The 25,981-nt window shown below is 35.4% G+C and overlaps 1 protein-coding gene across 1 annotated transcript; it reads left to right on the forward strand.

Annotated features, from left to right (window-relative positions):
• The first annotated feature begins 14,118 nt into the window (after positions 1-14,118).
• Positions 14,119-17,661, forward strand: LOC145034222 (splicing factor-like protein). Its single transcript, XM_078982593.1, has 2 exons — positions 14,119-16,458; positions 17,383-17,661. Exon 1 carries the CDS (start codon positions 14,186-14,188, stop codon positions 16,421-16,423), a length of 2,238 nt encoding a protein of 745 aa, XP_078838719.1. The 5' UTR covers positions 14,119-14,185; the 3' UTR covers positions 16,424-16,458; positions 17,383-17,661.
• Positions 17,662-25,981: the final 8,320 nt, after the last annotated feature.

Here is a 25,981-nt window from a genome sequence, read left to right on the forward strand (position 1 = left end):
CAAGGTCTTACTTCATGTGCCATAGGAACCCCCTCATGGTCTTAGCCCACTACCATGGGAACCCCCACATTGTCTTAACCAATGATTCCATACATACAAACGTATGAGGATGCCCTGGAAACCCTCCAATGTCTTACATCGGGTGCCATAGGAACCCCCTTATGGTCTTAGCCCACTGTCCTGGGAACCCCCACATGGTCTTTGCCTGGAATTCCTAGGAACCCCTACATGGTCTTATATCCAACTGCCTCGGGAAACCCCCCCCCCCCAGAGTCTTCCATGCAAGTATCACAGAGACTGCTAGCATATCATATATTACATAACCAACAAGTATACAACATATCACATAATAGGCCATGGGAACTCCCACATGGTCTTAATTGACTGCCATCATGGTCTTCGCATAAATACATAACATATTGATAGCACGTTTGCAAGTAACCACTACCTGCCAGAGTCATAAAGACAACGGGCATACTAAATATAACTAATTGCCATGGGAACCCCCACGTGGTCTTATCATAAGGATATAATGTACCGATAGCACACTCACAATAAATATCACAACCAAATACATGGATCAGCCTTGGTGCCTTCAACCCATGGTTTGGGGAGGAGACTCACCTCGAATGCTGAAACTCTCTGCAAAAAATCCTTAGTTGCTTCCCTGATAACTCCTCGAGCTATCAATACCAAAAATATCACCTAATTAGCAATTGGGTCCCAAACCATGATCCATAATCCATACTCGGGGGTAAATTGACCATTTTACCCCTAGTCCTACAAGATTTATAACTAAGTCCGAAGTCCAAAACCGACAAGGCCCGAAACTATAAAATCCTTAAAAGCCTACTAGTGGCCGACTAATGGCTTTATTTTCCAAATTAGACCCAACTCCTCAAATGGGCCTCCCCTTTAAGCCCAAACACATTCTTAGCCCAAGTCCTTTCATAATGGCCCAAGAGTCCTCCCTTTGCTAATGGGCCCGAAATCCATGTCCAAATCTATTAATGGGCCACATGGCCCAATAAGGCCCACCCAAAACAACAATGGCCTAAAACACTTAAATCGGATCACTAACCAAAATATGACCAGGCCCAAAGGGCTTACAACCCACATGAAGCCCAAAACCCAAGTGGAGTGCGTACGCCCTGTGTACCACTCTAGTACGCTCAAAGTACTACCCCTTCAAGCAGTACGCACTGCGTATGCGAATTTACGCACAACGTACAAGAAAGATGTGCACATTTGACCATTAAGTGCTTAATACTTGGGATTTCAACGTCAAACTTAAGATCTGCGTCCATTAAGATGTCTTAAGGCATAAAGCTGGCAACTTTATGCCTTTGCATGTTCCATATGCCCCATAAGACCTTTCCAAGAGTCTTAATCCATGCATGAGATCAAAACACCCATCAAGACTCCATTTTTATGGTATGAATGAGTCAAGGGACCTCAGATCTACTATTCCTAAGCTCTGGAGTTGCTCAAACTCTCGAGATATGATCTATGAACACTAAAAGGGACTAAAGAGAAAACCTTAGCTCTAGAAATGAAAATGATGCCCAAGGAGAAAGCTTTTTACCTCCTCAAGCTTTCTAAGCCATTCTAATTGTAAGATCCAAAATCCCTTCCTTATTCAAGCTTGTTTTTGTTGGATTTGGTGTCTAAGCCCATAACTATAATCGGGATGTACTTGACCCGATTGTAGCATGATCCTTTTGGGTTGCCTTCATCAGTGCAATTTGATAGGATGGACTTTTGAGAACAAGATTATTTGTGATTTATTAATATATTATAAGTATAATATATTAATTGAGAAATCATATTATTTAATTAGTATTGATCAAGAGTCATTTTGGAATTAATTTTGTGGTAAAAAAAGACTAATTAAATATATAGGGATTGATTATGTAAGTCAATGATTCTTATAGTGCGGGCCAATGATCCATGGTTATTTAGGATGGAATAAACAAATGTGATAGTCCATGGATGTTTAACCCATGGAGCCTAAGTAATATCATTGGTCATTAGGGTTTGCAAAGATGTAAGCCTAGCACTATAAAAGGAACCCCTCATGACAAAAATCGGTTACACCATCATACTAAGAGTTTGATATTGATTTTGTGCTAAGTAACTTATTCTATCAAGCCTCCTCTTGCATTTGGTGTTCGTGACACATTAGAGGCATCACAATTAAGGTGCTAAAGCATTCAAAGGCCAAGAACTACTCCATACATCAAGAGGTATTCATCTAAACTAGTTTGTATGTTATATACTCTCTATTGTATGCTAGTTAGGATGTATGTTATGGAAAATTGAAAATGCATGTATAATTAGAGAAAACATTGATTCAAAGCATCTAGGGTTGCATGTGCACTATAGGAGTGTTATAGTGCTTGAAACCCAAGAGTGGTATCAAAGCCTAGGGTTGTTTTCTGTTATACTTAATGCTTATTAATTTTCAAAGTTGAAAATTTTGATTTTCTGGCCTCTGACTGATGAACTCGCCGAGTCCACTGGCTGTATCGACGAGTCCACTCAGTAACAAGGGTAACTTGACGATTCAGTTCATGCACTCGTCGAGTTCATGGCTCTGGTTACAGAATTTCGAGTTTTCTTGGCCTAGATTGGATTGGAATCATTACTACAAGCTGTTTTACATCATTAAATCTATTTTTTATGATATGGTAGTGATTATGCACATCCAATCACAAGATAATCGTCAAAGTTTTAAGATAATTGTTGATTTATATGATAAACAAATTTTCTTGCAAAATTTTGACTTGATATTATCTTGTTTATGAGTTTAGTTAGATCAATCTTGAATTATATGATAATTTTAGTTGTTGAACATTGATCTAAATGAATTTTAATGACCTCCATAACTTGTCATCAAGTTATGGAAAATGAAAAGTCTCATCTTTAAAAATGCATTAAACTCATAAGTTATGGAAACCAAGAGTTTTGACAAGTTTCAAAACTTGCTCTTAAGTTTTGGAATTTGTAAAATCTCACCAATGAAACTTTAATTCCAAACCCTAGAGTTTTAAAAGTTAAAACTCAACCCTTATACTTTATAATATTACAAGTTTAATCATATATATATATATATATATATATATATATATATATATATAAGACAAGTCAGTCTTACCATTAGTAGGCCTCATTCACAAAGCCAAACTATAAAGGGGGGTAATAAGATTACTGCCTATAAAATGGTGGTTAAATGAGTCTCCACTCTCATCCACTGCTTCCATGACTGGTGGAGAGTCGTTAGCCGAATGGGTAGAATAGTACATTAATTCTCATTAAAAGTATAATGATAATTATAAAAGCAACTAAACTTTTATTAAATTCCCAATCTTAGTTACTTTAGGAAAAAATTTGAAAATGGTGCTAATCCATGAAATTACACTTTGCACCTTGTTAAGTCGTTAGTGGAGCATGTGTGGTTAACTGACACACTAATCTGGGACTCACAATGTGTGGAAAAGGGTAGATTGATGTTAGTCATAGATCAATGGAGCGTGTACGGTTAACCGACACATTTATTAGGTGATTTGTAACATTGGGTGTACTAAGCTAATTTGCATGGTTATTCACACCTTGTTTGTGATCCTCGGTATCCCAGTCACAAACTTGAAGGGCACAATCGAGATTTAAACATGCCATTGAAAAGTTCAATGAATCTCAAAGGATCTAGGAATTTCAATCCAATTAAAACTTAATAACCTATTTCGTTTTTAATGGTGGAAATCGGTAAATCGTCATTTACCTACCTTTAAATATTTTACAATTGGATTACGACATCCCTCTTCGCAATTGTAGAATATTGTGTTGGTTCCTAGCCGTAATATTTCATTTGGGTGTTATATTAAAGATGCTCATCTAATCTAAACTTTCTTCTTCTTCTTTTTGAAATATCTATCCCAAACAATGCTTCAAACCCAATACCTTCAGGCTCTTTCTCCCTCATGAAATTGTGTGGGAGGGTCATTTTTGATGGTTCGAACATCAATGATTGGATTCAAAACATCCGAATGTATATTCCCTATGAGGACAAAGAATATGTCCTAGATAAAGAGCTTAAGGATATTGATGTAACCACTGCTACTCCTGGACAGATCATTGAACACTCTAATCATGAGAGGGATGCGACAAAGGGATCGTGTCTAATGATTACTACCATGACCGTTGAGCTACAAAAGTACAATGAGTACTATGATCCTTTTGAAATGTATCATGATTTGATGGAAAGATACCATCAAAATGCTCGGCAGGAAAGGTATGAGATCAATGCCTCCATGATCACAACCAAAATGAAGGATGGAGAGTCCATCATGGCCCACTTGCAGAAGACGCAGAGATATATGGTCCGCTTGCTAAAATTGAACGTCAATTTTGATGAAGAGTTGGCCATGGACATAATTATACACTCTTTACCTTCTTGTTATGATCAGTTTCGTATGACCTATCATTTAAACAAGAAGGGGTCACTCTTAGCAAGCTTCAAGGCCTTCTAAGAACTGCAAAAAGCAACTTGAAAAGCAAGTCGGTGATATCTACTCCTACTACTACTTCTGCCCATGTTCTAGCAATTGGACATGGGAAAGGGTAAGGAGAGGAAGGCTCCTTCTAAGATCCGCAAGGGAAAGTCACTTGATGGATCCTCTTCAAGTGGGACCAAAGTTGGTTTTGCTAATCCCTCTATCAATCTAAAGGATGTAGAGTGCTTCCATTGTCATGAAAAAAGGGCACTGGAAACGAAGTTGCCCCCAAATACTTGCAGGATATTAAGGATGGGAAGATAAAGCCCACCTTCTAGGTATTTACACTACTCAATCTAATAACTCATCACATGGTAATTCTTGGGTCCTTTATACAAGTTGTGGATTTCACATTTGTTCTGATTTGCAAGGACGAAAAAGAAGTAGGGATGTGGAGCACGGGAAGATAAACTTAATCATGGGAAATAGGAAAGTGTCGCCTGTAACCAAGATTGGAGTTTATTCTTTATTGCTTAGTAATGGTTTAAATTTAGATTTGAATAATTGTTGTTACTCAGTCGATATGGCGAGAAACATTATTTTCTTTCATAGTTTGTATAAACAAGGTTTTACCATTTCTTTTAATAATGAAATTGGTGGTATTAATGCTTATTATAATGGTGTATTTTATTTTGAAGCATTACCTTGCAGTTGTATATATCTCTCGTATACGAGAGATATATACCTTGCAATGGTGTATTTTATTCCGAACTTCAGAAATTCATATCTCTCACATATGAGCTCCATTTTCAACGTTCTTTATATGCACGCATAGGTGAGATTATGCTCTTCAACTCTCGTTTAGACCCCGTCGGCTAATTTTTGATTTTAACTTTTATTATATTATTTTTAGTAGGCCGGGACAGGAAAACTCTGTTAGGAATTCATAACTCCTTTATCTGATGTCTGTTTTCATCTGTCTTTTTACTGTTGCATTACTATCGACGATATCTTCGATACTCGTTTAGATTGTTTCTGCAAGAAATTACTCAATCTCATATTCGAACTTTGGGCTGCATACCGCTAAGTCGAAATTTCGAAAAATCATAACTTCCTCATACGAAGTCAGATTTAGACATTCTTTTTATGTACGCTCTCGGTTTAACGTATTCTACGAATTTCATTTAGATCACTAAGACTAAATATCACTCTATCGTAAATTCACTATTTACATCCTACAACGTCGTGCCGAATCCGTCGCGAAACTTCGACAGGTCATAACTTCTTCCTTATAACTCAGACTTCAGTGTTCTTTATATGTACGGAATCCTTGTGACATACACTACAACTTGGTTAAGATTATTTGTTCTAAACACTCTTATATAAAAAAGTCATTTTTGGATGCTTATCGTCTATTAATTGACTAGCCCCGATCTACGGCCGTTACATGCCCTGACAACTCCTCGAGCCGTCAATACCAAAATACCACCCAATTAGTAATTAACCATGATCCATAACCTATACTTGGGGGTTAATTGACCATTTAAACCCTGGTCCCACAAGATTCATAACTAAGTCCCAAGTCCAAAAACGACAAGGCCCAAAACTGTAAAATCCATAAAAGCCTACTAATGGCCCAATTTTCAAAATTAGGCCCAACTCCTAAAAAGGGCCTCCCTTTTAAGCCCAAACACATTCTTATACCAAGTCCTTTCATAATGACCCAAGAGTCCTCCCTTTGCTAATGGGCCCGGAATCCATGTCCAAATCTATGAATGGGCCACATGGCCTAATAAGGCCCACCAAAAAACACCATGACCCAAAACACATAAATCGGACCACTAACCCAAAATATGACTAGGCCCAAATCAGAATAAGGCCCAAAGGGCTTACAAGCCCACACGAAGCCCAAAACCTAACTGGAGTGTGTACGCCCTACGTACCACTCCAGTACGCTCAGTGTATTACCCCTTCAAGCAGTACGCGTTGCATACACGAATTTACACACTATTAGGATCTGAGTCCATTAAGACGTTTTAAGGTATACAGTTGACAACTTTATGCCTTTGCATGTTCCATATGCTCCCAACAACCCATTAAGACCTTTCCAAGAGTATTAATCCATGCATGAGGTCAAAACACCCATCAAGACTCCATATTTTTTGGTATGAATGAGTCAAGGGGCCTCATATCTACTCTTCCTATGCTCTGGAGTTGCTTAAACTCTCAAGAGATGATCTATGAACACAAAATGGGACTAACGATAAAATCCTAGCTCTAGAAATGAAAATGATGACTAATGAGGAAGCTTTTTACCTCCTTAAGCTTTCTAAGTCATTCTAAATGCAAGATCCAGAAGCCCTTCCTCGTTCACGCTTATTTCCTCCTCTTCCTTGAAGCTAACACACCAAGAAGATGGTATTAAAGCACTCACTAGCTCAAGAACACACACTCTAATGATTCTAGGATTTCAGGGACGTTTGATGGTGAAGGAGGCTTGTTAGGATGAAGTTCAAATGAGATAAGCATGCTTATATAGGGTACAACCTTTGGATTATGGTTTTTCAATATGACCCTCGTACGCTCAACATCCCGTCTCGTACACCCCGCGTACAACGTTGCGATCCCCGACCCATCCTCACTTATACGCTACTCGTTCCTCCCTGCTACGCCCTGCGTATTCCCTCATTCTTCGATACGCCGTGCGTATGACCTTGGTATGCCCCGCGTATTAATGCTTTTCCCAAAACCCAAATTCTCTCAAAGGCCATAACTCACTTGATACAACCCTAATTTCATCCATCCTTATATCCATAGAAATGTATTGAGATGCTCGACACTATTATCAATTCCTGCCTGTCATAACATATCCATAATTAAAATCCATTTTCCAAAAAAGTCCGAGCTAATAATTTACCAAAATACCCTTTGATCCAACAACTCAACTAAATACCCGAGCAACCGAGATGCATTATCTAACTTCAAATGAATCCAAAAGTCAACCCCTTGTTTATCTGTAACTTGATAGCACTTAATCCTTTTGTCACTAATTCAAAATGGGAGTAATTCGATACAAGATGTTACAAATCTCCCCTACTTAAATTACATTTCAACCTCGAAATCCGTACTTACCTTCCTTGTGCATCCAACAATTTGGTCAATACTTCCACAATCCGGAATGAATACAGACTTCCCAAGGCAACCGATACCAGCCCTAAAAGGGCTTACCAACCTGAAAAGGAACGAATCTTAAACCCTCTTGCATAAAACCACCTCTATCCTTCTGTGAACTGAAACCTAACCTATCCTGACTTCCCGACAGCTCACCCATGTTGAAACCACTTTCTGAGAAAGTTTCAACACATGGATAGGAACACATAAAACATAAAATCTAAGTGTTATAAGGTTTCTCTCTGATTTATGAAAATGATGGTGATGAAACACTTTCACTAAGTATATTTTAAGTAGATAACAATTGTGCTATTTGCATTCTCAAAGTCATTAGTGAAGCGTGTGTGGTTAACCGACACATTAACATGGACTTGTGAGAAATGGCAAAGGTCTAAACAATTGAGACTATGATTACGACATCCCTTTTCATAGTTATAAAAATTATTTAGACAGACATATGAGCTATCTAAGGAAATGTGTATGATTTTGATAAAGTCTTATCAAAGCATATCGTATCAGAAATCGAAACTTTGGTAAGAAAGTCAATAAACTATTGATTTCTAGAAGTCCAATTGATTTCTGGATACATGTCAAACCTAGTGGGAGCATAATTTTTATGCTAATAATTTTCATGTTAGTGGGAGCATGATAATTATGATAAGTGTTGCAAGTTAGTAATTTTAATTATAGAAAACAAAAGTTTCAATTAGGAAAAGTTGTTTTGCTATAATTAGGGGAGAGAAAATTATACTTAATTTCAATTCTAAAAGTTTAGATTGAGATTTTAATCATCTTTATTCAAGGATTATGTCTTTATGTGAAACATCATAGATCGTGTCCTATATGCTTCAAATATTGGATTGATTACATGTGCTATAATATTTATCCTTTCTAAATTTTCCAAATGCCTGGGGAATTAAGAGGGGAACATGTCTAGAATTGGATATGACTAAAATGATTAAGCAATTGTCGAGGATAATCTGAGGTTTACCAAAGATTGGTTGCTCATGGACAGTTGGAATTATGGCGTAAATTTTTGGAAATGACCATATTGACATATTCTGAAAGGAGACAACTCTTATTCGGAAGTGACAGTCAGAATGGGAATATGGAAATGTTTCATAGGTGGAAGTTATTCATTAAATATGTATAAGATTAGAAAACTTAATGCAAGAAGGATGCTCAAATGAATGTACTTTGAATTTGAGTCTTCATTTCCATGGAATTGATCTCCATTGGAATACTCTGTAATGTCTGTTGACAAGTCTTTGTGACTTTGAGCATAGTCATTACAAGATGATCAATGCATGTAAGTTTAGAATCTAACATATTTCGGTAAATGACAAAGAATCTTGTATTCTTACATTTGTGGTAGGAATTTGGGATTGTGAAATGAGCATCACTGGAATCATGTTCAGTTGGTCTATTTCACAAAGTAAGGATCATAGACAAACATAGTGTACATACTTAGAGTATGGCATAACTATTGTTTGGACAAACATAGTGTGCATGCTTGGAGCATGGCATGACTATTGTTTTAATTCAAGTATTAGGTTGATAAATCGAAACATTATACAATGAATAATTTTTAATCAATATGGTGATGAATAAATGTTGTTTTATTTATAATCATAAGTTCTTAGACCATATTGGATTCGATTATTCTTGTGTTTCACTTTGCATGTTTTGACTTCCCGAATAACTAGGTTATTCAAACTCTCCACAGTCAATCATACTTTGGAAGTAGGTATGAATTAAGATTGTCATGAATTGGGCCTATATATGTCTAAAGTGTTTAGACATAGCAAAAGTTGTTGCAACATTCATGAGTGCTCTTGGAATGAGATTCGAGTATTGGATTAAAGCCACGCTCATTTGAATCACTTCATGGATTTTATCACGAGTGATCATGAGATGATAATATCTTATATTCTTCAAACCTAGAGATATGATTTGTTGACTATGAGTTGGTTACACATTGATTGTACGAAAATGCATCAGTAACTTGATGTTATAAAACGTGCCTTTGTGTATGATTCAACAAGTAGTTAGTACAAGCATATGAGTCGAATTTTATACATTCCTTTTACCCTTGGAGGGATAAAAGCAATATATGTGGGCCCCTCAATGATTTAGTGATGAAAAACGTAAGTACTCGGTCGGGCCTGGACTGAATGATTTGTTCAGTTAGTCGGTCGTTATAAATCGGAAAGCGGGAAACAAAAAACGGACAGAGAGAATGATTATAATCCATGTCTCAGTCCATGTGATATCTAGAATGGAGGAATATATGATCCCTTATCTAATGGACATGTTATTGACTAGGTTAGAGTGTGATAACGACTTTTAAGAGCTACGATTGCTAGTCGGCTTTTGGAATCATACTTGCAATAATAGTTTTAGACTTATCCAAGTGGGAGACTGTTTGATTAGATGTCTAAGCCCATAACTATTATTGGTATGTACTCGAACCGAGAGTAGCATGGTCCATTTGGGTTGTATATCATCAGGACAATTTGTTAGGATAGATTCTTGAGAGAAGGTTATATATATGATTTATTAATATATATTATAAGTTATAATATATTAATATGAAATCATATGTTTTAATTAGTATTGATCAAGAATTAATTTGGAATTAATTTTGTGACCAAAAGAGACTAATTAAATCTATGGGGACTAATTATGGTAATTAGTTATATTTATATGTGTTGGGCTTATGATCCATGTTGGACCAAGTTTATCTATGGATACATAGAGAGTTAGGCCACATGAACCATGGATCATAAACCCATGGGTATGGGTTTGGGTTAACCCATGACCTTTGGAATTTCACATATAAATATGTTACTTCATAGCCAAAATCACCACCAATGTATTCTTGGAGGACATGGATGGTTTTGGTGTGTATGAATTCTCTCTCAAGTTTCATCCTTTGTCCATGATGTGCTGTGACTTCATTTGAGGCTCCCACACTATTGGGGTTAAGCTCTTAAGGCCAAATACATCAAGACTTCAGGCTACATAAAAGGTATGTTACCCTAACTAGTATCTGATTATGGTTTATGTCAAATGCATGCTAGTTATTAGTTTAATGCCTTGGAAACCATTTGCATGTATAATTTGTGAAAACATAGATCCAATGTATTTAGGGTTGTATGTGCACCATAGGATGTTGTAGTATACAAAACCCATCAGTATGTACTTGACCCGATAGTAGCATGGTCCTTTTGGGTTGCCTTCACCATAGCAACTTGACTGGATGAATGATGGAGAAAGAGGTTAATTGTGATTTATTAATATATTATAAGAATAATATATTAAATGAGAAATCATATTATTTAATAAGTATTGATCAAAAATTAATTTGGTGGTCAAAAGAGAGTAATTGAATTGTGGGGATTGATATTGTAATTATAAGATAATTGCAAAGTTGGGCTTATGGATCCCTAAGGAAGGGATAGAAGAATTCTATGAGGGAGTCCACATAGATTTCGTCTGTAGGGCATTCTGGAAGGATCTTGTGGACTGCTTGAGGATTAAGCAATTGGATTAGGGTTTTACCACTTGAACCCTAGAAGGAATACCAGCCGATTTTGAGCCTCCTAAACCTCTCTCGTATTCTTCCAACTGGCTACTTGGTATTTTTGATCCATTTGAGGTGCAACAATTGAAGCACTAAGCTCTTGAAGGTCAAGATCTACAAGCTACAATCAAAAGGTATTATTCTAAACTTGTTTTATGTTATGATTTCTGAAAATTGTATACTAGTTAGGGTTCATGCTTTGGATAACTTGATTTGCATGTATAACTTGAGAAAACATAGATCTGAAGCATTAGGGTTGCATGTACACCACAAAGATGTTGTAGTGCTCAAAACCCATCATAGTCTGGGGTGTTTACTCTGATGTTTTGATATGATACTCTGATTTGATGTTTGGAATACTATGCCTTATGTTTTTGATGGAATGATTTTATTAACTATGGTTTTATTTTAATGGTTTAAAAATGAAATTTTTGGTCATAATTTTTGGGATGTTACAACAAGGCTCAACTAGGGTTAAGGTTTCATGGAAAGGGTGTTGGAGGGGTGGAGGCTGATAATGGAGTAAGTTTGGGGGAGTTAAGGAGCTTAAATAGGGCTCAAACCACAAAAATAGAGTTTGGGCGCTAATCGCGTACGCCTAACGTACTCAGGGTGCCCCAATACGCCCCTTTGTACGCCCAACATACTCACCATAACCCAATACCGACCAAACTTCAAACACGTATAACTTATTCGTTCTGACTCCAATTTTGACGTTCTTTCTATCAACGTAAATGTATTGAGGAGTTCTACAATATTATCTAAATATCTTGGACTAAAAACTTATTCAACAAAAAACCATATTTCATGCAAGAACCCGACTTATGATTTTTCTCGTTTTACCCTTTGACTCCAAAACACAATTCAAAGGTTTAGATCTCATAACCATCATTACCTCATTCTAAAAGGTCTAAACATCGTCTCCTTAAGGCCTAAAGCATTTACGCAATCAACTTCTGACCCACGATCCTGAATTACAGAATGATCCCGAACAGGGTGTTACATAATATAAACTTTTACTTTATGATTATTGTTCCGACAAAATGTTGTTGGATGTGTTTTTGATAATTGTATTTTGTAAGAATGTGAATGGATGAATAATGATGCATGAGAACAAGTATTAACGAGAATGCATGATGACAATAGACAATATCATATGACGTTGAACATATTCATATTATCAAATGATCTATTTTTTTAATCATTCTCATAAACGAACACCGTCCAAATTATCCACACAAAATAACATATTTGAACCTAACCCATATAATATATAAATAAAATAATTATTACTAATTGAAATATTAATATTGCCAAAAAAAAAAGGAAAAAAAAAAAAAAGTAAAAGAAAAGGGCTAATGTCAAAAAAAATCCTTACATTTTCAGCATTTTGTCGGTTTTGCCCAAAATTGGATTTTATGTTCATTTATACCTCAAACTCTTGCATTAAGCTGACCGGACGAAGTTGCTGAGTTGGAAGCCAAGTCAGCATTGCTGACTTTTGTCTTCAAGTGAAAGAAGGTAAAAGAACTAATTTGGAGCAAGGAGATTCGAACCTAAGTCCCCCGCAAATATAAGGAGAGCTTTTTCCACTAAGCTGAAATGACTTTTGTGATTTTACTTACAATATATCATATTTAATATGTATTCGCCTGTAACTTTTAAATAATAACTATTATTATTATTATTATTATTATTATTATTACAATTTTTCTAACGTGTTTATATATTTAAAATTGTAATTTTTTATTTTTAAAAACATATTTATAACGTAGAAAACGTATTTTAACGTATTTATTAGGTATGTATGTATTTATTTTTCATAAAAACATATTGATGCATTTTTATATGTATGAAAAAAATTTATACGTCTAAATATGTATAACAACGTTATTTATATGTATAAATAAAAGCATATTGATGTACTTTTATATGAATGAAGAACATATATAAACGTATAAATACGTTTTTTATAAATAAAAAATGCATCAATATGTTTGTATATGTAATTATATGTATACATTATGTGCAAAGATGTTTTTTTGCATATTTATACGTATGCATTATGTAAAAAGACGTATAAATAATGTTGTTATACATATTTAGACGTTTTTTATACACATAAAAATACATCAATATGCTTTTATTTACACATATAAATAACGTTGTTATACATATGTACATGTATAATTTTTTTTCATACATAAAAAATGCATCAATATGTTTTTATAAAAAATAAATACATACATACCTAATAAATACGTTTTTATAAATATGTTTTTAAAAATAAAAAATTACGATTTTAAATATATAAACACGTTAGAAAAATTGTAATAATAATAATAATAATAATAATAATAATAATAATAATAACAACAGTTATCATTTAAAAGTTCTAGTCGGATACACATTAAATAGGATATATTGGAAGTCAATTCACAAAAGTTCTTTCAGCTTGGTGGAAAAAACTTCCCTTATATTTATGAGAGACCTTCGTTCGAACCCCCTTCTACCATTAATGTTTTTTACCTTTTTCACTTGAAGACAAAAGTTAGCCATGCTGACTTGGTTTCCAACTTAGCAACTTCATCCAGTCAACTTAAGGGATCACAAAAACCGGCCAAAGGCTAAAAGTGAACAAATTAATGCAAGTTTGAGGCATAAATGAACATAAAATTCAATTTTAGGTAAAAACGACAAAAAGGGATCACAAAAACCGGCCAAAGGCTAAAAATAACAAATTAATACAAGTTTGAGGCATAAATGAACATAAAATTCAATATACTGAAAATGTAAGGATTTTTATCACATCAGCTCAAAAGAAAGATAATTTGCATTCTCATTTATCTATTTGTTTGATATAAATACACACATATTAGATTCTCTGCCTCTCTCACACACGCGATACACCAGAACTTCTTCCCATCCCCACCTCATGGATTCTCTTCCTCCCGAAACCCTAGCTCCCACTCCTACTCCCTATGATGCGTTGGATTACACCAATAACTCTAGTAACCAGCATCCGCCGCCTGATTTTGGCTCAGCGCCTCCACCCCCGCCGTCCGATTCCGACCACAATTTTTCTCATCAACTGCAAATCGTATGTCAAACGGATCCCAAGCCAGACACAACAGATCCGAATCCTGAGAATGGCGGCGTTAAGAGTGTTACTACGGAAAAGGATAACTCTGGCGTGGACGAGGATACAACCAGCAGGAGACGGAGGCGTAGCAGATGGGACCCGCCTCCTACCGATGGAGATGCTGATCAGAATGGGGGTAAAAAGAGGAAGTCTCGTTGGGCGGACGACGAGCCAAAACCCGTGTTTCAGTTGCCGGATTTCATGAAGGATTTTACTGGAGGTATGGATATGGATCCAGAAATTCAGGCTTTGAATGCAAGGCTTATGGAAATTAGTAGAATTTTACAGTCTGGACAACAGTTAGATGATCGTCCGGAAGGTGCTAGGTCTCCTTCGCCGGACCCGATATATGATAATATGGGAACCAGAATAAACACTAGGGAATTTAGGGCGAGGGAAAGGCTTAACAGAGAGAGACAAGAGATTATTTCGCAGATTATTAAAAGAAATCCTGCTTTTAAGCCCCCTGCTGATTATAGGCCTCCCAAGCTTCAGAAGAAGCTATATATACCAATGAAAGAATACCCTGGTTATAATTTTATCGGACTTATAATTGGGCCGAGAGGTAATACGCAGAAGAGGATGGAAAAGGAGACTGGAGCTAAAATTGTTATACGGGGGAAAGGCTCAGTGAAAGAAGGCAGGTTTGGGCAAAAACGTGATTTGAAGTTTGATCCTTCTGAAAACGAAGATCTGCATGTTTTAGTGGAAGCAGAGACACAGGAAGGGCTTGAAGCTGCAGCAGGGATGGTGGAAAAGCTATTGCATCCTGTTGATGAAGGATTGAATGAACATAAAAGACAGCAGCTGCGTGAACTTGCTGCTCTGAATGGAACAATAAGAGACGACGAGTATTGTAGATTGTGTGGTGAACCTGGGCATCGTCAATTTGCCTGCCCCTCCCGCATGTCAACTTTTAAGAGCGATGTGTTGTGTAAGATCTGTGGCGACGGAGGACACCCAACCATTGATTGCCCTGTGAAAGGGACTGCAGGAAAGAAAATGGATGATGAGTATCAGAATTTCTTGGCAGAACTTGGCGGGACCCTTCCAGAAGGTGTCACCAAGCAAAGCACACCATTGCCAATCATGGGTTCTTCCACTAGCAATCCCCCATGGGCACCCAGCACAAACGGAGGAGGAAGTAGTACAGGAACATCTGCACATCCGGGTCTAGGAAGCAGTGTAGCAAAACCAGGAGTCGGTTTTGGTCTTGGAATTGGTAAAGAAATCGATGATACCAATCTGTATATCGGGTACCTGCCTCCGACTTTCGAAGATGATGCCCTGATTCGGTTGTTTTCACCATTTGGGGAGATAGTAATGGCAAAGGTGATTAAAGACAGGGTCACTGGGCTGAGCAAGGGTTATGGTTTTGTCAAGTATTCTGATATATCTCAGGCCAATCAAGCCATTGCTAGCATGAATGGTTATCGTCTGGATGGAAGAGTAATTGCAGTAAGAGTTGCAGGAAAGCCACCCCAACCTACTGTACCCCCTGGTCCTCCTGCTCCCACTTATCCTGGCGGGTATCCATCTCAGCAGATGAGTGCGCCGCCTGGGAGTTATATTAGTGCCCCGGTTCCATGGGGACCACCACCACCTCCTCCTCCTCCTTATGCTGCTTATGCTCCTCCTCCGCCTCCTCCTCCTCCTGGATCGAGCATGTATTCGTCCTACCCAAGCCAACAACAGATCCCCTCCTATGGTGTTCAATATCCTCCTCCTCCCCCTCCTCCACCACCTCAGAGCAAGAGTACTGAGGCCCAAGCCCAACAAAGCTACCCAAATAATATTAATGCCCCTCCTGCACAGTCCCCATCCCAGTCTAGTAATGTTTATGGGACAACAACAACACCACCAAACACCCAAACTGCATATCCTTACTCTTCTTATTACACTCAGTCAGTAGTTGAGCAGCAAAGTTTTGCAACTGCACCCTGGTCTTTAAATCTCTCTGCAGACCAAACTCAGCAAACTACTTATGGCACAGACCCTGAGTATGACAAGTTTATGGCTGAGATGAAATGAATGTTGCTTCTACTTCTTCTGCATATGCATCGACTGTAAGTCTGCACCTTATTTTCTACCTACCTTTCTCTTTTTGGTCATTTGGTTACTACGACCTAGGAGTTGGCTTCTGCTTACTCACTTACTTAACTTTGAGTGAAATTCTTGACTTAAAATAGATAGTCAGCAGTCTGAACATATAGACATGATGTTACAAATTTTGTATTAGTTACTCGAGACAAAATAGAAATTAATGTCCATGATTTACAAATTTGAAGAGTTGTGTTTTTTTTTTTTTTTGTAGCCACTAAGAACCATTGTGTTCTTCTAACGATGCCTGCAGCACCATTGTAACAATAATTAAAATAATGTGTATTTAAGTTAAAGTTTACTGTTGAAAATGTTTCATCAATGACAGATTCTGCTAAAACCTAGTTGCTAGATTTTTTTTTTTTTTGGCAGATGGAGGGGAGGCATCAGCTGCTTTGTATTTGTAAATTGTAATTTTAATCCAAGTCTGACAGTGTTACTTATTTAACAGCTGTTGTTGCATGCTAACAATGCGTTTGTCTTGGCCTAATGGCTACTGTTTTTAACTCATCATTATCGGGTTATTGCTAGTCATGTGACCTTTTTTCTTGCAAGTTAATTTAAGACCTAAGAGTGGATTTGTTAGCAATGGTTTTCTTTGTACAAGAGCTGTTAGTTTTGCTGAAAGTAAAAGACTAGCAATGAGATAAATAGTGAATTTGGTTTTTGAATAAAGAAATGGAAAAGTTTTGTAGTTTGGTTATTGAATGGTTGGGGGGTGTTGGTGCAGGGAGCTTTGAAAAGATGAATTTATGGTGATGGAAGAGTAGGCAGTTGGTGTTTTAGTATGTAATGTATGATGTATGATGTATGAATGATAATTGATATGAGATATGTAGGTGAATTAGTTGATAACGACTCTTCTTGTTTATGGTGATATTGTTTGGCAGGTTTCTTGGAGCTTTCAACCAAACCAACCTTATTTTGTTTGGTTTCTGAATTCTGACTGACTCAATCAAGTGTTACTTGTTGGAAGTGTTTCAGACTCATTTATTCTTCTTGCTGTGGTGTTGCCTGCCATCACCCAACTTCAGAAATTCACATCTTTATGCATTGCTTGCTGATAATAATATTTTTCATTTTTTACTAATATTTTAGATCATGAATTTTGGTTGTGTATGTTTCTACAATATAATTCACATCTCTATGAACATGTTTTTTTTTTTTTCTGGTTGATATGCATGCCATTTACTTCTGCAGATTGGAAGGACTTCCATTTCTTCCCTATATGGTATGGGCATTATTATTATTATTATTATTTTTATGAGAGGCCATTTGAGTGTTGGTTATTGAATCTAACTTGTAACAAAGTTGGCTGCTGGTGCCAGGTATTGCTATATGGATCTCATCATCTCTCCTGTCTCCTGTCCATACTCTTACTCTCTCACTTCACTTGAATATGCTCTGCCTGAAACACTCTTTGCAGGAATATGCTCATGCATGCTAAATATTTATGTCATATGATCACATGAGTTGCTTTGTTTTTGCACCTGAAAATGACATTGCACAACTTGCTACCTTGTTTTTTTTTTTCTCCATTTCATCTTATGGTCAATATCATCATCTAACAAAATTACGTTTCCAAGTCTGGTTATGCCATAAAAGAGTATGTGTTGAATGAAGATCTGTGTCACGTGTCTTGAATTAAATCTTTTGGAGATTAGGAACATGGCTTTGAAGATATAGTGCATGTATTGCAAAAAAAAAAAAAAAAAACATAATCACCCCCCAGTGATTTTAGCCTAGTAGGGTTTATATGATGGATTCACCAAAGTTTGATCTGTTTTGAGTTTTAGGATTAGACTGACATTTATCCAGACTTGGTGCTTGTTATCTTTGAGGGATTATGTGTATACTGCTGGTGTCCATATGACTTAAGTTTTTAGTGGTCTTCCCTAGTTATTGGTGATAAACTACTGACATCTAAGCTTACTTGTTATTGTTTGAATAGCTCGGCAATGGAGCTTTGACTTGAAGCTGGATGAAACCTTACCAAATAATCCTGTTACTTTTTGATCGACTAGTTGAGCATCTTGATTAGATTAGTCACATGGCATGTTATTTTGTAAAATACTTATGTATGACCAACATGATTCAGTATCTTACATTTTATATATAGGAAATCACATTAACAAAGTCTTATGGCTTTTAGTTTTTGAATGGATAAGGACAATGAACGGATAAGAATAATAAAAAGGGCGACTACCAAAAGATATTATCTTTAATCTATCAATGCCTATGAAGACTTATCTTAAAATAGTGTTTTTGTATTTTCTGTCTTTGTCTTATTATAATCTCATCGTAATTTTTTTTCTTTATTTTTCTATGTATGATAGATGATATTATATCAATGTATTCTCTAATCTTTATTTATAAATATTTCATGTCTATCTTATTACAGTTTTAGTAATATTCTTGTTCTTACAAAAGAAAATAAGTGTCTTCTGCAATTTTATGATAACTGTGTTTTTTTTTTTTTTGAAAATAACTGTTTTTTGAAACTTTCTAATTGAGGTTTTTCTAAAAATAACTGTTTTTGTAACGTTTTGATCAAGTTTTAATTGTACAGTAACACAAAATCTTCTGTCAGGTAGGTATAATACATTAACATGCTATTATGTCAAATTGTCAATGTAAAAACACACTTGTTGGACGTCTGGATGAGTGAATGTGTTACAATTAAGCATGCGTGCACGTTCCAAGATGTGAGTTACATATTTTGTTTGAGACACAAACGCACCTTTGTTCCGAGTAACCGTGACACCAAGAAAATAGTTAACATCGCCTAAATCTTTCATAGAGAATTAAGCATGGGACGCTGATGAAGTGGTTACGATGATATAGGAATATAGATATTCCAGATCATTACTATGTTTGTAAACAAAGAGTGCTGAGTTGATTTTACTATAAGTGATGACATAGGTGGCAAACGTTGGAACCAACCTCTTGGGCTTGTTTTGGCCCATATAATGATTTTTGTAGACGACAAACATGATTAGGAAGAAATTTATCAGTCTCAGCAAGTTGCCCATGTAAGAAAGTTTTCTTTTCTTAACATCAAGTTGGTAAATATGCCATTTTCTGGAAACTACAACACTCAGAACGTACAAATTGTGACTCGTTTACAACCGGCCTAAAGGTTTCACCACAGTTACAACCATTAACAACTACTCATGGATCCGTCAACATTTTGTTTGTGTTTAAATAATCACATACATCTGATAATATTAACACACTTATATGTCTAGGAACAAGTACCGAAATATTATTCTTAATAAATGCAATATATATATATATATATATATATATATATATATATATATATATATATATATATATATATATATATATATATATATATATATATATATTCATTTATTATTGCTTGTTGCCAATTTGGATCTTGGAGAGCTTTTAGGTGAGAGCGAGGAATATGAGAGATGGTAGGTGTATGAAGATCGAGTCTCTATATGGGTTTAGAGATACCGAGACGAGAGTGAGTTTTCATTGGAGGAGGTACAACAAGAATGATAAATTCAATGTTTGGCGAAAATAGAAAACAAAGTGAATCATAGGAAACATAATAAAAAAAAGATGATAATCCTTTGGTGATGTGAAATGGAGAAAAAAGAAAGGATTCCCAACGTGACAAGAATCATAAAGAAAGAAATCTTTTGAGAAGTTTTACAAAGCTATAATTCTAATGAAATTAAGATACATGTGTATCCTAATATGGAACATAATAAACCCTAGTTGCCAAAGGAAGGAATAGATACTCCTACATTGGTGGAAAATAAGAAATATAAGTAATCAATGGTGTAAAGAATGGTCAAATAACCATTGTAAGTATATGAAAGTACATTGAACTAATGTAGTAACTTGGTGAGGTGCAATTTTTTAATGGAAATAAACTTACACACATCCTTTTTGCAAGTTTCTATGTCTAATGAAACGTGGAAATGGCAATGATATAAGATCTTATAATGAGTATGACAAAGCTCAAGATTATTATTAAAAATACATGTTAAACTATAACGCGTAGTTTAGCAGGGCTTGAAACGTCAAAGGCATAAACTATACAAGTGGGAATGCATAAGTTACAAGTCTCAAGGAATGAATAATTTGAGACCAACAAAAGTCCCTAAGTTTGTTTAAGATCATAATGTAGGATCAGGTCCCTTAAAAAACACACACTACTCACATATGTATGTGAAACTTAAGTTGCGACTAGAAGGAAAAATGGAAAAGCTTGTGTATTCGAATGAAGATATATGGGGTACAAAACAAAAGAAATAATACATATTTATAAGGGAAAATGACTTATAAGTGCAACGAAGTTTTCAAACCGTTCAAACCGTTCAAAAAATGATTTATAAGTGCAATGATCTCAAGTGCTTCATCCCTATCACCGCAATGCATCGGCTGACCCGCAAAAAACTGGAAGTAACTCAGGCTTCGGTTCAAAGATCTAAGCATACAACATAAGAAGTAAAGTTTGAGATTACAAGGAGACTTCATTAGCTTGGCGAAGTTAGGAAGTTTTGGTGGCTTCTCATCAAATTCCTAAAACTTGATAAGTAAGGAAGAAAAGTTGAAGAGGTCATTTTGGGGGGAAATGTTGCTACATAAAGTGACCCTTTTAAACTTGACGATCTGCAACCACTTCTCCCATCGCAATCTGCTCTCTCTACCGCAATATCTTTTGCTACAACAACCGCAGTATGCATATGTCTTCCGCAACTATCCCATCCACAATGAAGATTTCAGTTACATCATCTGACTTGTCTTTTATGCATTATTTTATCCAATGGACCTTGTATGGTCACATTAAGTTAGAAGTTTATTACTTGTTTATTTCCAATGTAACTTTTTGAGTCTCCATAAATAGAGACTTCAGATTCATGTAACTTACACCTTTGAACATCTCTGAATACACATATCTTATCTTCTATTATCTTTTGATTATCAATCAAAAAGATCTTTCTGAACTTTCACTCCAAATATTAAGATCGTGTTCTTATCTCATCTAGTCTTCAAGACTCCTTTCACTTTAAACTGGTCACATATACTAACTTGTGTTTTATTAAAAACCTCATTATGAATCAGTTTGGTGTATACTTGATATAACTTGTTATTATTTACATTTCCTTTACTTTTCAACACTTTTAATTCCGCAACTAACTAGCTAACAATCTAACCTCTTATTATTGTTGAGCTTTTATGATCCTTTGAAATTAACTTATTCCATAACTATAATCTTGTACTAACATTTGTTTAAGTGTTTCTCCCACAGATTCGCTTTCACACATCTTCTCACTCTGAATATCTGGAGAACTTTCAAGAATATCTTGAACGTATGGAAGAAAATGTGTGTATCCTAAATGAGGCAACAGAAGCACGGGTCAAAAAACTTCAAGTCACTATTGAAGACTTTGAAGGCACAACATCTTATATAAAAGGACAAGTTGCTCGCAACATGCAGAGGATCGAAACTGTACATCAGAAATATTCACAAAACTATTAAAGATTGTCTATCTCCGATGCATCAGAAGATAGATGACTTTATCCAGTCCTTATCTAGTCTAGAGTTTGTCTATGAAGCTAAGTTAGATCATATGTAGAATCATGTTACTGTTCAAGACCAATACATCTCCACTCTTGAGAAGTCCATTGCGAGACGATCTAAAGCTTCCACGTCATCCTCCACCTCTCCCTTTCAAGCATTTAGTGAGCAAGTTCAACGTCAATTGGATTCATTAAGATCTGACATTGCAAATCTCTTAAAATCCAATTCCGAGAAAGACAATAACTCATCAGGTGACATATCTTCCCTTCAGAAGACTGTTCAGTTGCTAGTCGATGAAGTCAAGGCTATCAATACACAATCTTCCTCTTCTGATGTATGTGCTCTTCAACAAAAGTTTGCATCGACTGATTCCAAACTTGACTTGATCTTAGCAAAGCTATCTGGTTCAAATGACATGCCACCTTAACCAGAGTGGGAAAAAGTCAACAAGATCATATCAAGTCAGTATCCTGTCATACATCACATTCCAGACTCACTAAATAAGTTTGAGAATAGGAGACAAGAGAAATTAGAGTCACTTGACAAAATGGCTGCTGATTCACGATTAAAAGCTCAACATAACAAAGTAAAGATGGGTGATGGGTGAGAAAGAAAAGGAGCTTGTTCGACGACAAGAGATCAAAGATCCATCTCTAAAAGTTCCAAGAAGGAAAGATGTTTACTTCTCCAAACCTGTCACCATATCAGAACCAATCACCCAACCAAAGCTTCCTCAAACTGATCCCAAGGATAAGGGAAAATAGAAGATTGTCTTCAAGTCTAAGAAGGAATTAGCTAAAGAAGCTTAAATGGAGATAAATGAAGAATTAGCTAAGCAAATGAAGGCTAAGGAATTAAAGTCTAAACAAGTGGTGCTTCTCAAAAAGAAATCTCTAGAGATCTCATCTGAAGAAAGGAGTACATGGCATGATGAACAATTTAAAGTGTCATCATCTAAAAGAACCATATGCTTTAACCCTGATAGAGATTCTTATCAAAAGATCAAGGTCATCAAACCCATAAATTCCTTCACACCTCCTTCAGAACTCACTAAAGAAAACTGGGATATCCCTGCACCCCCGAATGGTATGAAGTTCAATTTATGGCCAAGTGCAATTTATCCAGTTGAGGTCGATATAGACATTGAAGAGGTGGAGAAAATATTATTCTTGAAGAAACCAATTCAAGTTGTCTTTGTATGGTCAAAATTCAAGATTGCTTCAATTAGCAAAATTGACATACAAAAATTTAGAAAGATGCCATATGCATTCTTTCAAGGAAAAAGGACAGACAACTCTGAATTCATGTTTTCTGAAGCTGATTTCCCTAAAATAAACCAAGATGATATCATATCACTGATCATTTGGTTGAAACAAAGGGTGAGTACAGATAAAGCTTATGCAGATGTCCTACAACGCCTAAGGCAATATGTGCTCGACATGGTTATTGATTTTAGTGTTGACTGGGACATTGGACACCTAGGAGAAAAGGAAGCCGAGGAACCAAATTTTGATCTAAATATGGAAAATGAGTCACCTGCGAACATTTTAAAGAAACCACACATAGGTGTTGTATTCTCTTTTAAAGGTCGACTGAAATTCATGAGAATCTCTCAAAAACATCTATTCTATTCTGAATTCATTAAAGGCATCATTGGTCTATTGAAGAGAATAGAAGATCAAGATGAGTCGCTGAGAGTGAAGATCATTGAAGAACTTACATGGTTTGTTAAGTTTTCGGCAATGGTTAATAAACTTGAGAAACAAGGTTTAGATTATGTGTTTTTGTTTTGTTTTTCCAAACATGTGAATGATGTTTTTTTTCTTTTTGCTACTACTAAATCATCTTATTGCTAAAATTCATCTTGCATGTTATTACTTTTATTTCTCTTTTATTTTTACTCCTTATTTCACTAACCATCATAGAGGGGGGAAACCGTTGGAAAATATTTGTATGTGATTGTCACTTGAAATAAGTTGAGTCCTTTTATATTTCTCTCTAACAAACATTATCAGAAAGTTTCAGGTTGGAAAGATACTGAAGATTCAACAAGTATCTGAAGAATCATATGTTGGAGCACTTGAAGCTTACATGGAGCACCTGTTGTTGACATGGAGCACTTGAAGAAATCAAGTTAGATCATCATGATCTCAGATAGCATATCCAGATCATATGTGGAGCATCAAGATATTAGTGAATCATTTGAAATATTGATGGATCATCAGAAACATTATTGGCTCATCCACAACTCTATGGCTTAACAAGAGTTGATGGCTCAACATGAATACTTGGTGGCTCAACTCAAATCAATGGATCAACATGATCACATTAATGGCTCAACAAGACTGCACATGACACATCATGTACAATGAAGGCACGTCCAAGTACTCAATGGCACATGTAATTTGTTCTTGGTCCATCATGAACAAGTAGTCGTACATCTTCAAGTTCAAGACACATTCCTACATTCAAGAAACAACTCAACTTGGTCAACAACACTTCTGGAAGTTGATGACATCTAAGAAGACAATTGAGCAACGTGATGCTCATGTTACTCATCATATTTTCAATGTTGATCATGAAGGCTCAAGAATTATGAAGACTCATAACTTGGATGGAACCCTAACGTAATATTAACGTAATTGGAATATTCCATCCACTCTCCGTTAAGTAGGGCAAATGCAACTGATGACTAATTCATGATGATGTGTCAACACCTGATTGGTCAAGCCATGTCATGTGCTTTTCCAAATCCTATAAATAGGCCCCTTGGGATCCATTATAAAGTTGTTCTTTTCTGATCATTCCTGCTTATTCTGCACAATTGATGCTTAGACTAGTCTTTAGAGAGTCACTTGAGAATTTTAGTGTGTTTTACATTCAAACATGTTTTACTGAAAGTAAAAACCTTACTTTTACTAAGAAATAATTGAATCATTGATCTTAAGTCTAAAAAACATTTTTCTATTAATTTGATTGATTCACAACTCTTTATTTTCCGCACTACTTGCCACTTGACATTTCTTAAACTTTGTTTCAGTATTTTTTAACACTTGGACTATTCTAATCTAGGTTTACTGAATTCTTCTCATTTCTTCATAAAATACCAGGTAGCTCACTAAAATTGTTAAAGGCATGTCACTAATTTTAATTGTATATACATTGTTATAAAAAATAAAAAAAATTGGTGGGTCAAATGACCTATCAAAGGTTAACATACGCTCACCATTGTCCATATCTATACTATCTAAATCATACACGTTGTCCATTTTCTTGAAAGTAAAAAACCTTACTTTTACTAAGAGTGAAACACGAGAAGGAAGAAAGGATATGTTAAGGGATTTCTCACTTACTGAGGGTGTTTGTTTTTACCTCAGTCCACATAAGCCATTTAATGTCACATCAGCAAATGCAACCAGATAAATAAGGGTGTCCGGATGAAAAAGACTAATTTGTTCAAGTTACTCGGTTTTCTATGTTATTTTGTTTTAAAAAATCGGACCTAAATTGAAACTTTTTCTCAAAAGTTTATAAGTAAATAATACTAGTTGTGAGACTCATGTATTACATGAGTTAATTTAAAAATAATAATAATAATAAATATTATAATGTATATCTTTTTTATCTTTTAAATTAAAAAAAGTAATTTAATAAATAAATAAAACTAATGAGTTTAATTTTGAGAATTTTGATATTAAAAGGTAAATTCATTAATAAATTGATATCAATTTATTACTATATTTATTATAAATATTAATTTTTATATGAAATTTAATAAAATAAAAATTTTATAAAATAACATATAAAAAAATTAATTCAAAATATTAAACAGAATAAAAATATAACAAATACTCAGTGATGGATAAATACATTTTAGTCCAAGACCAACCGATGACATGCTACTCGCTAAACATTTCCATTAA

This window comes from Lactuca saligna, chromosome 3, assembly GCF_052625555.1.
Source record: "Lactuca saligna cultivar CGN05327 chromosome 3, ASM5262555v1, whole genome shotgun sequence".
Classification (NCBI taxonomy): Eukaryota; Viridiplantae; Streptophyta; class Magnoliopsida; order Asterales; family Asteraceae; genus Lactuca; species Lactuca saligna.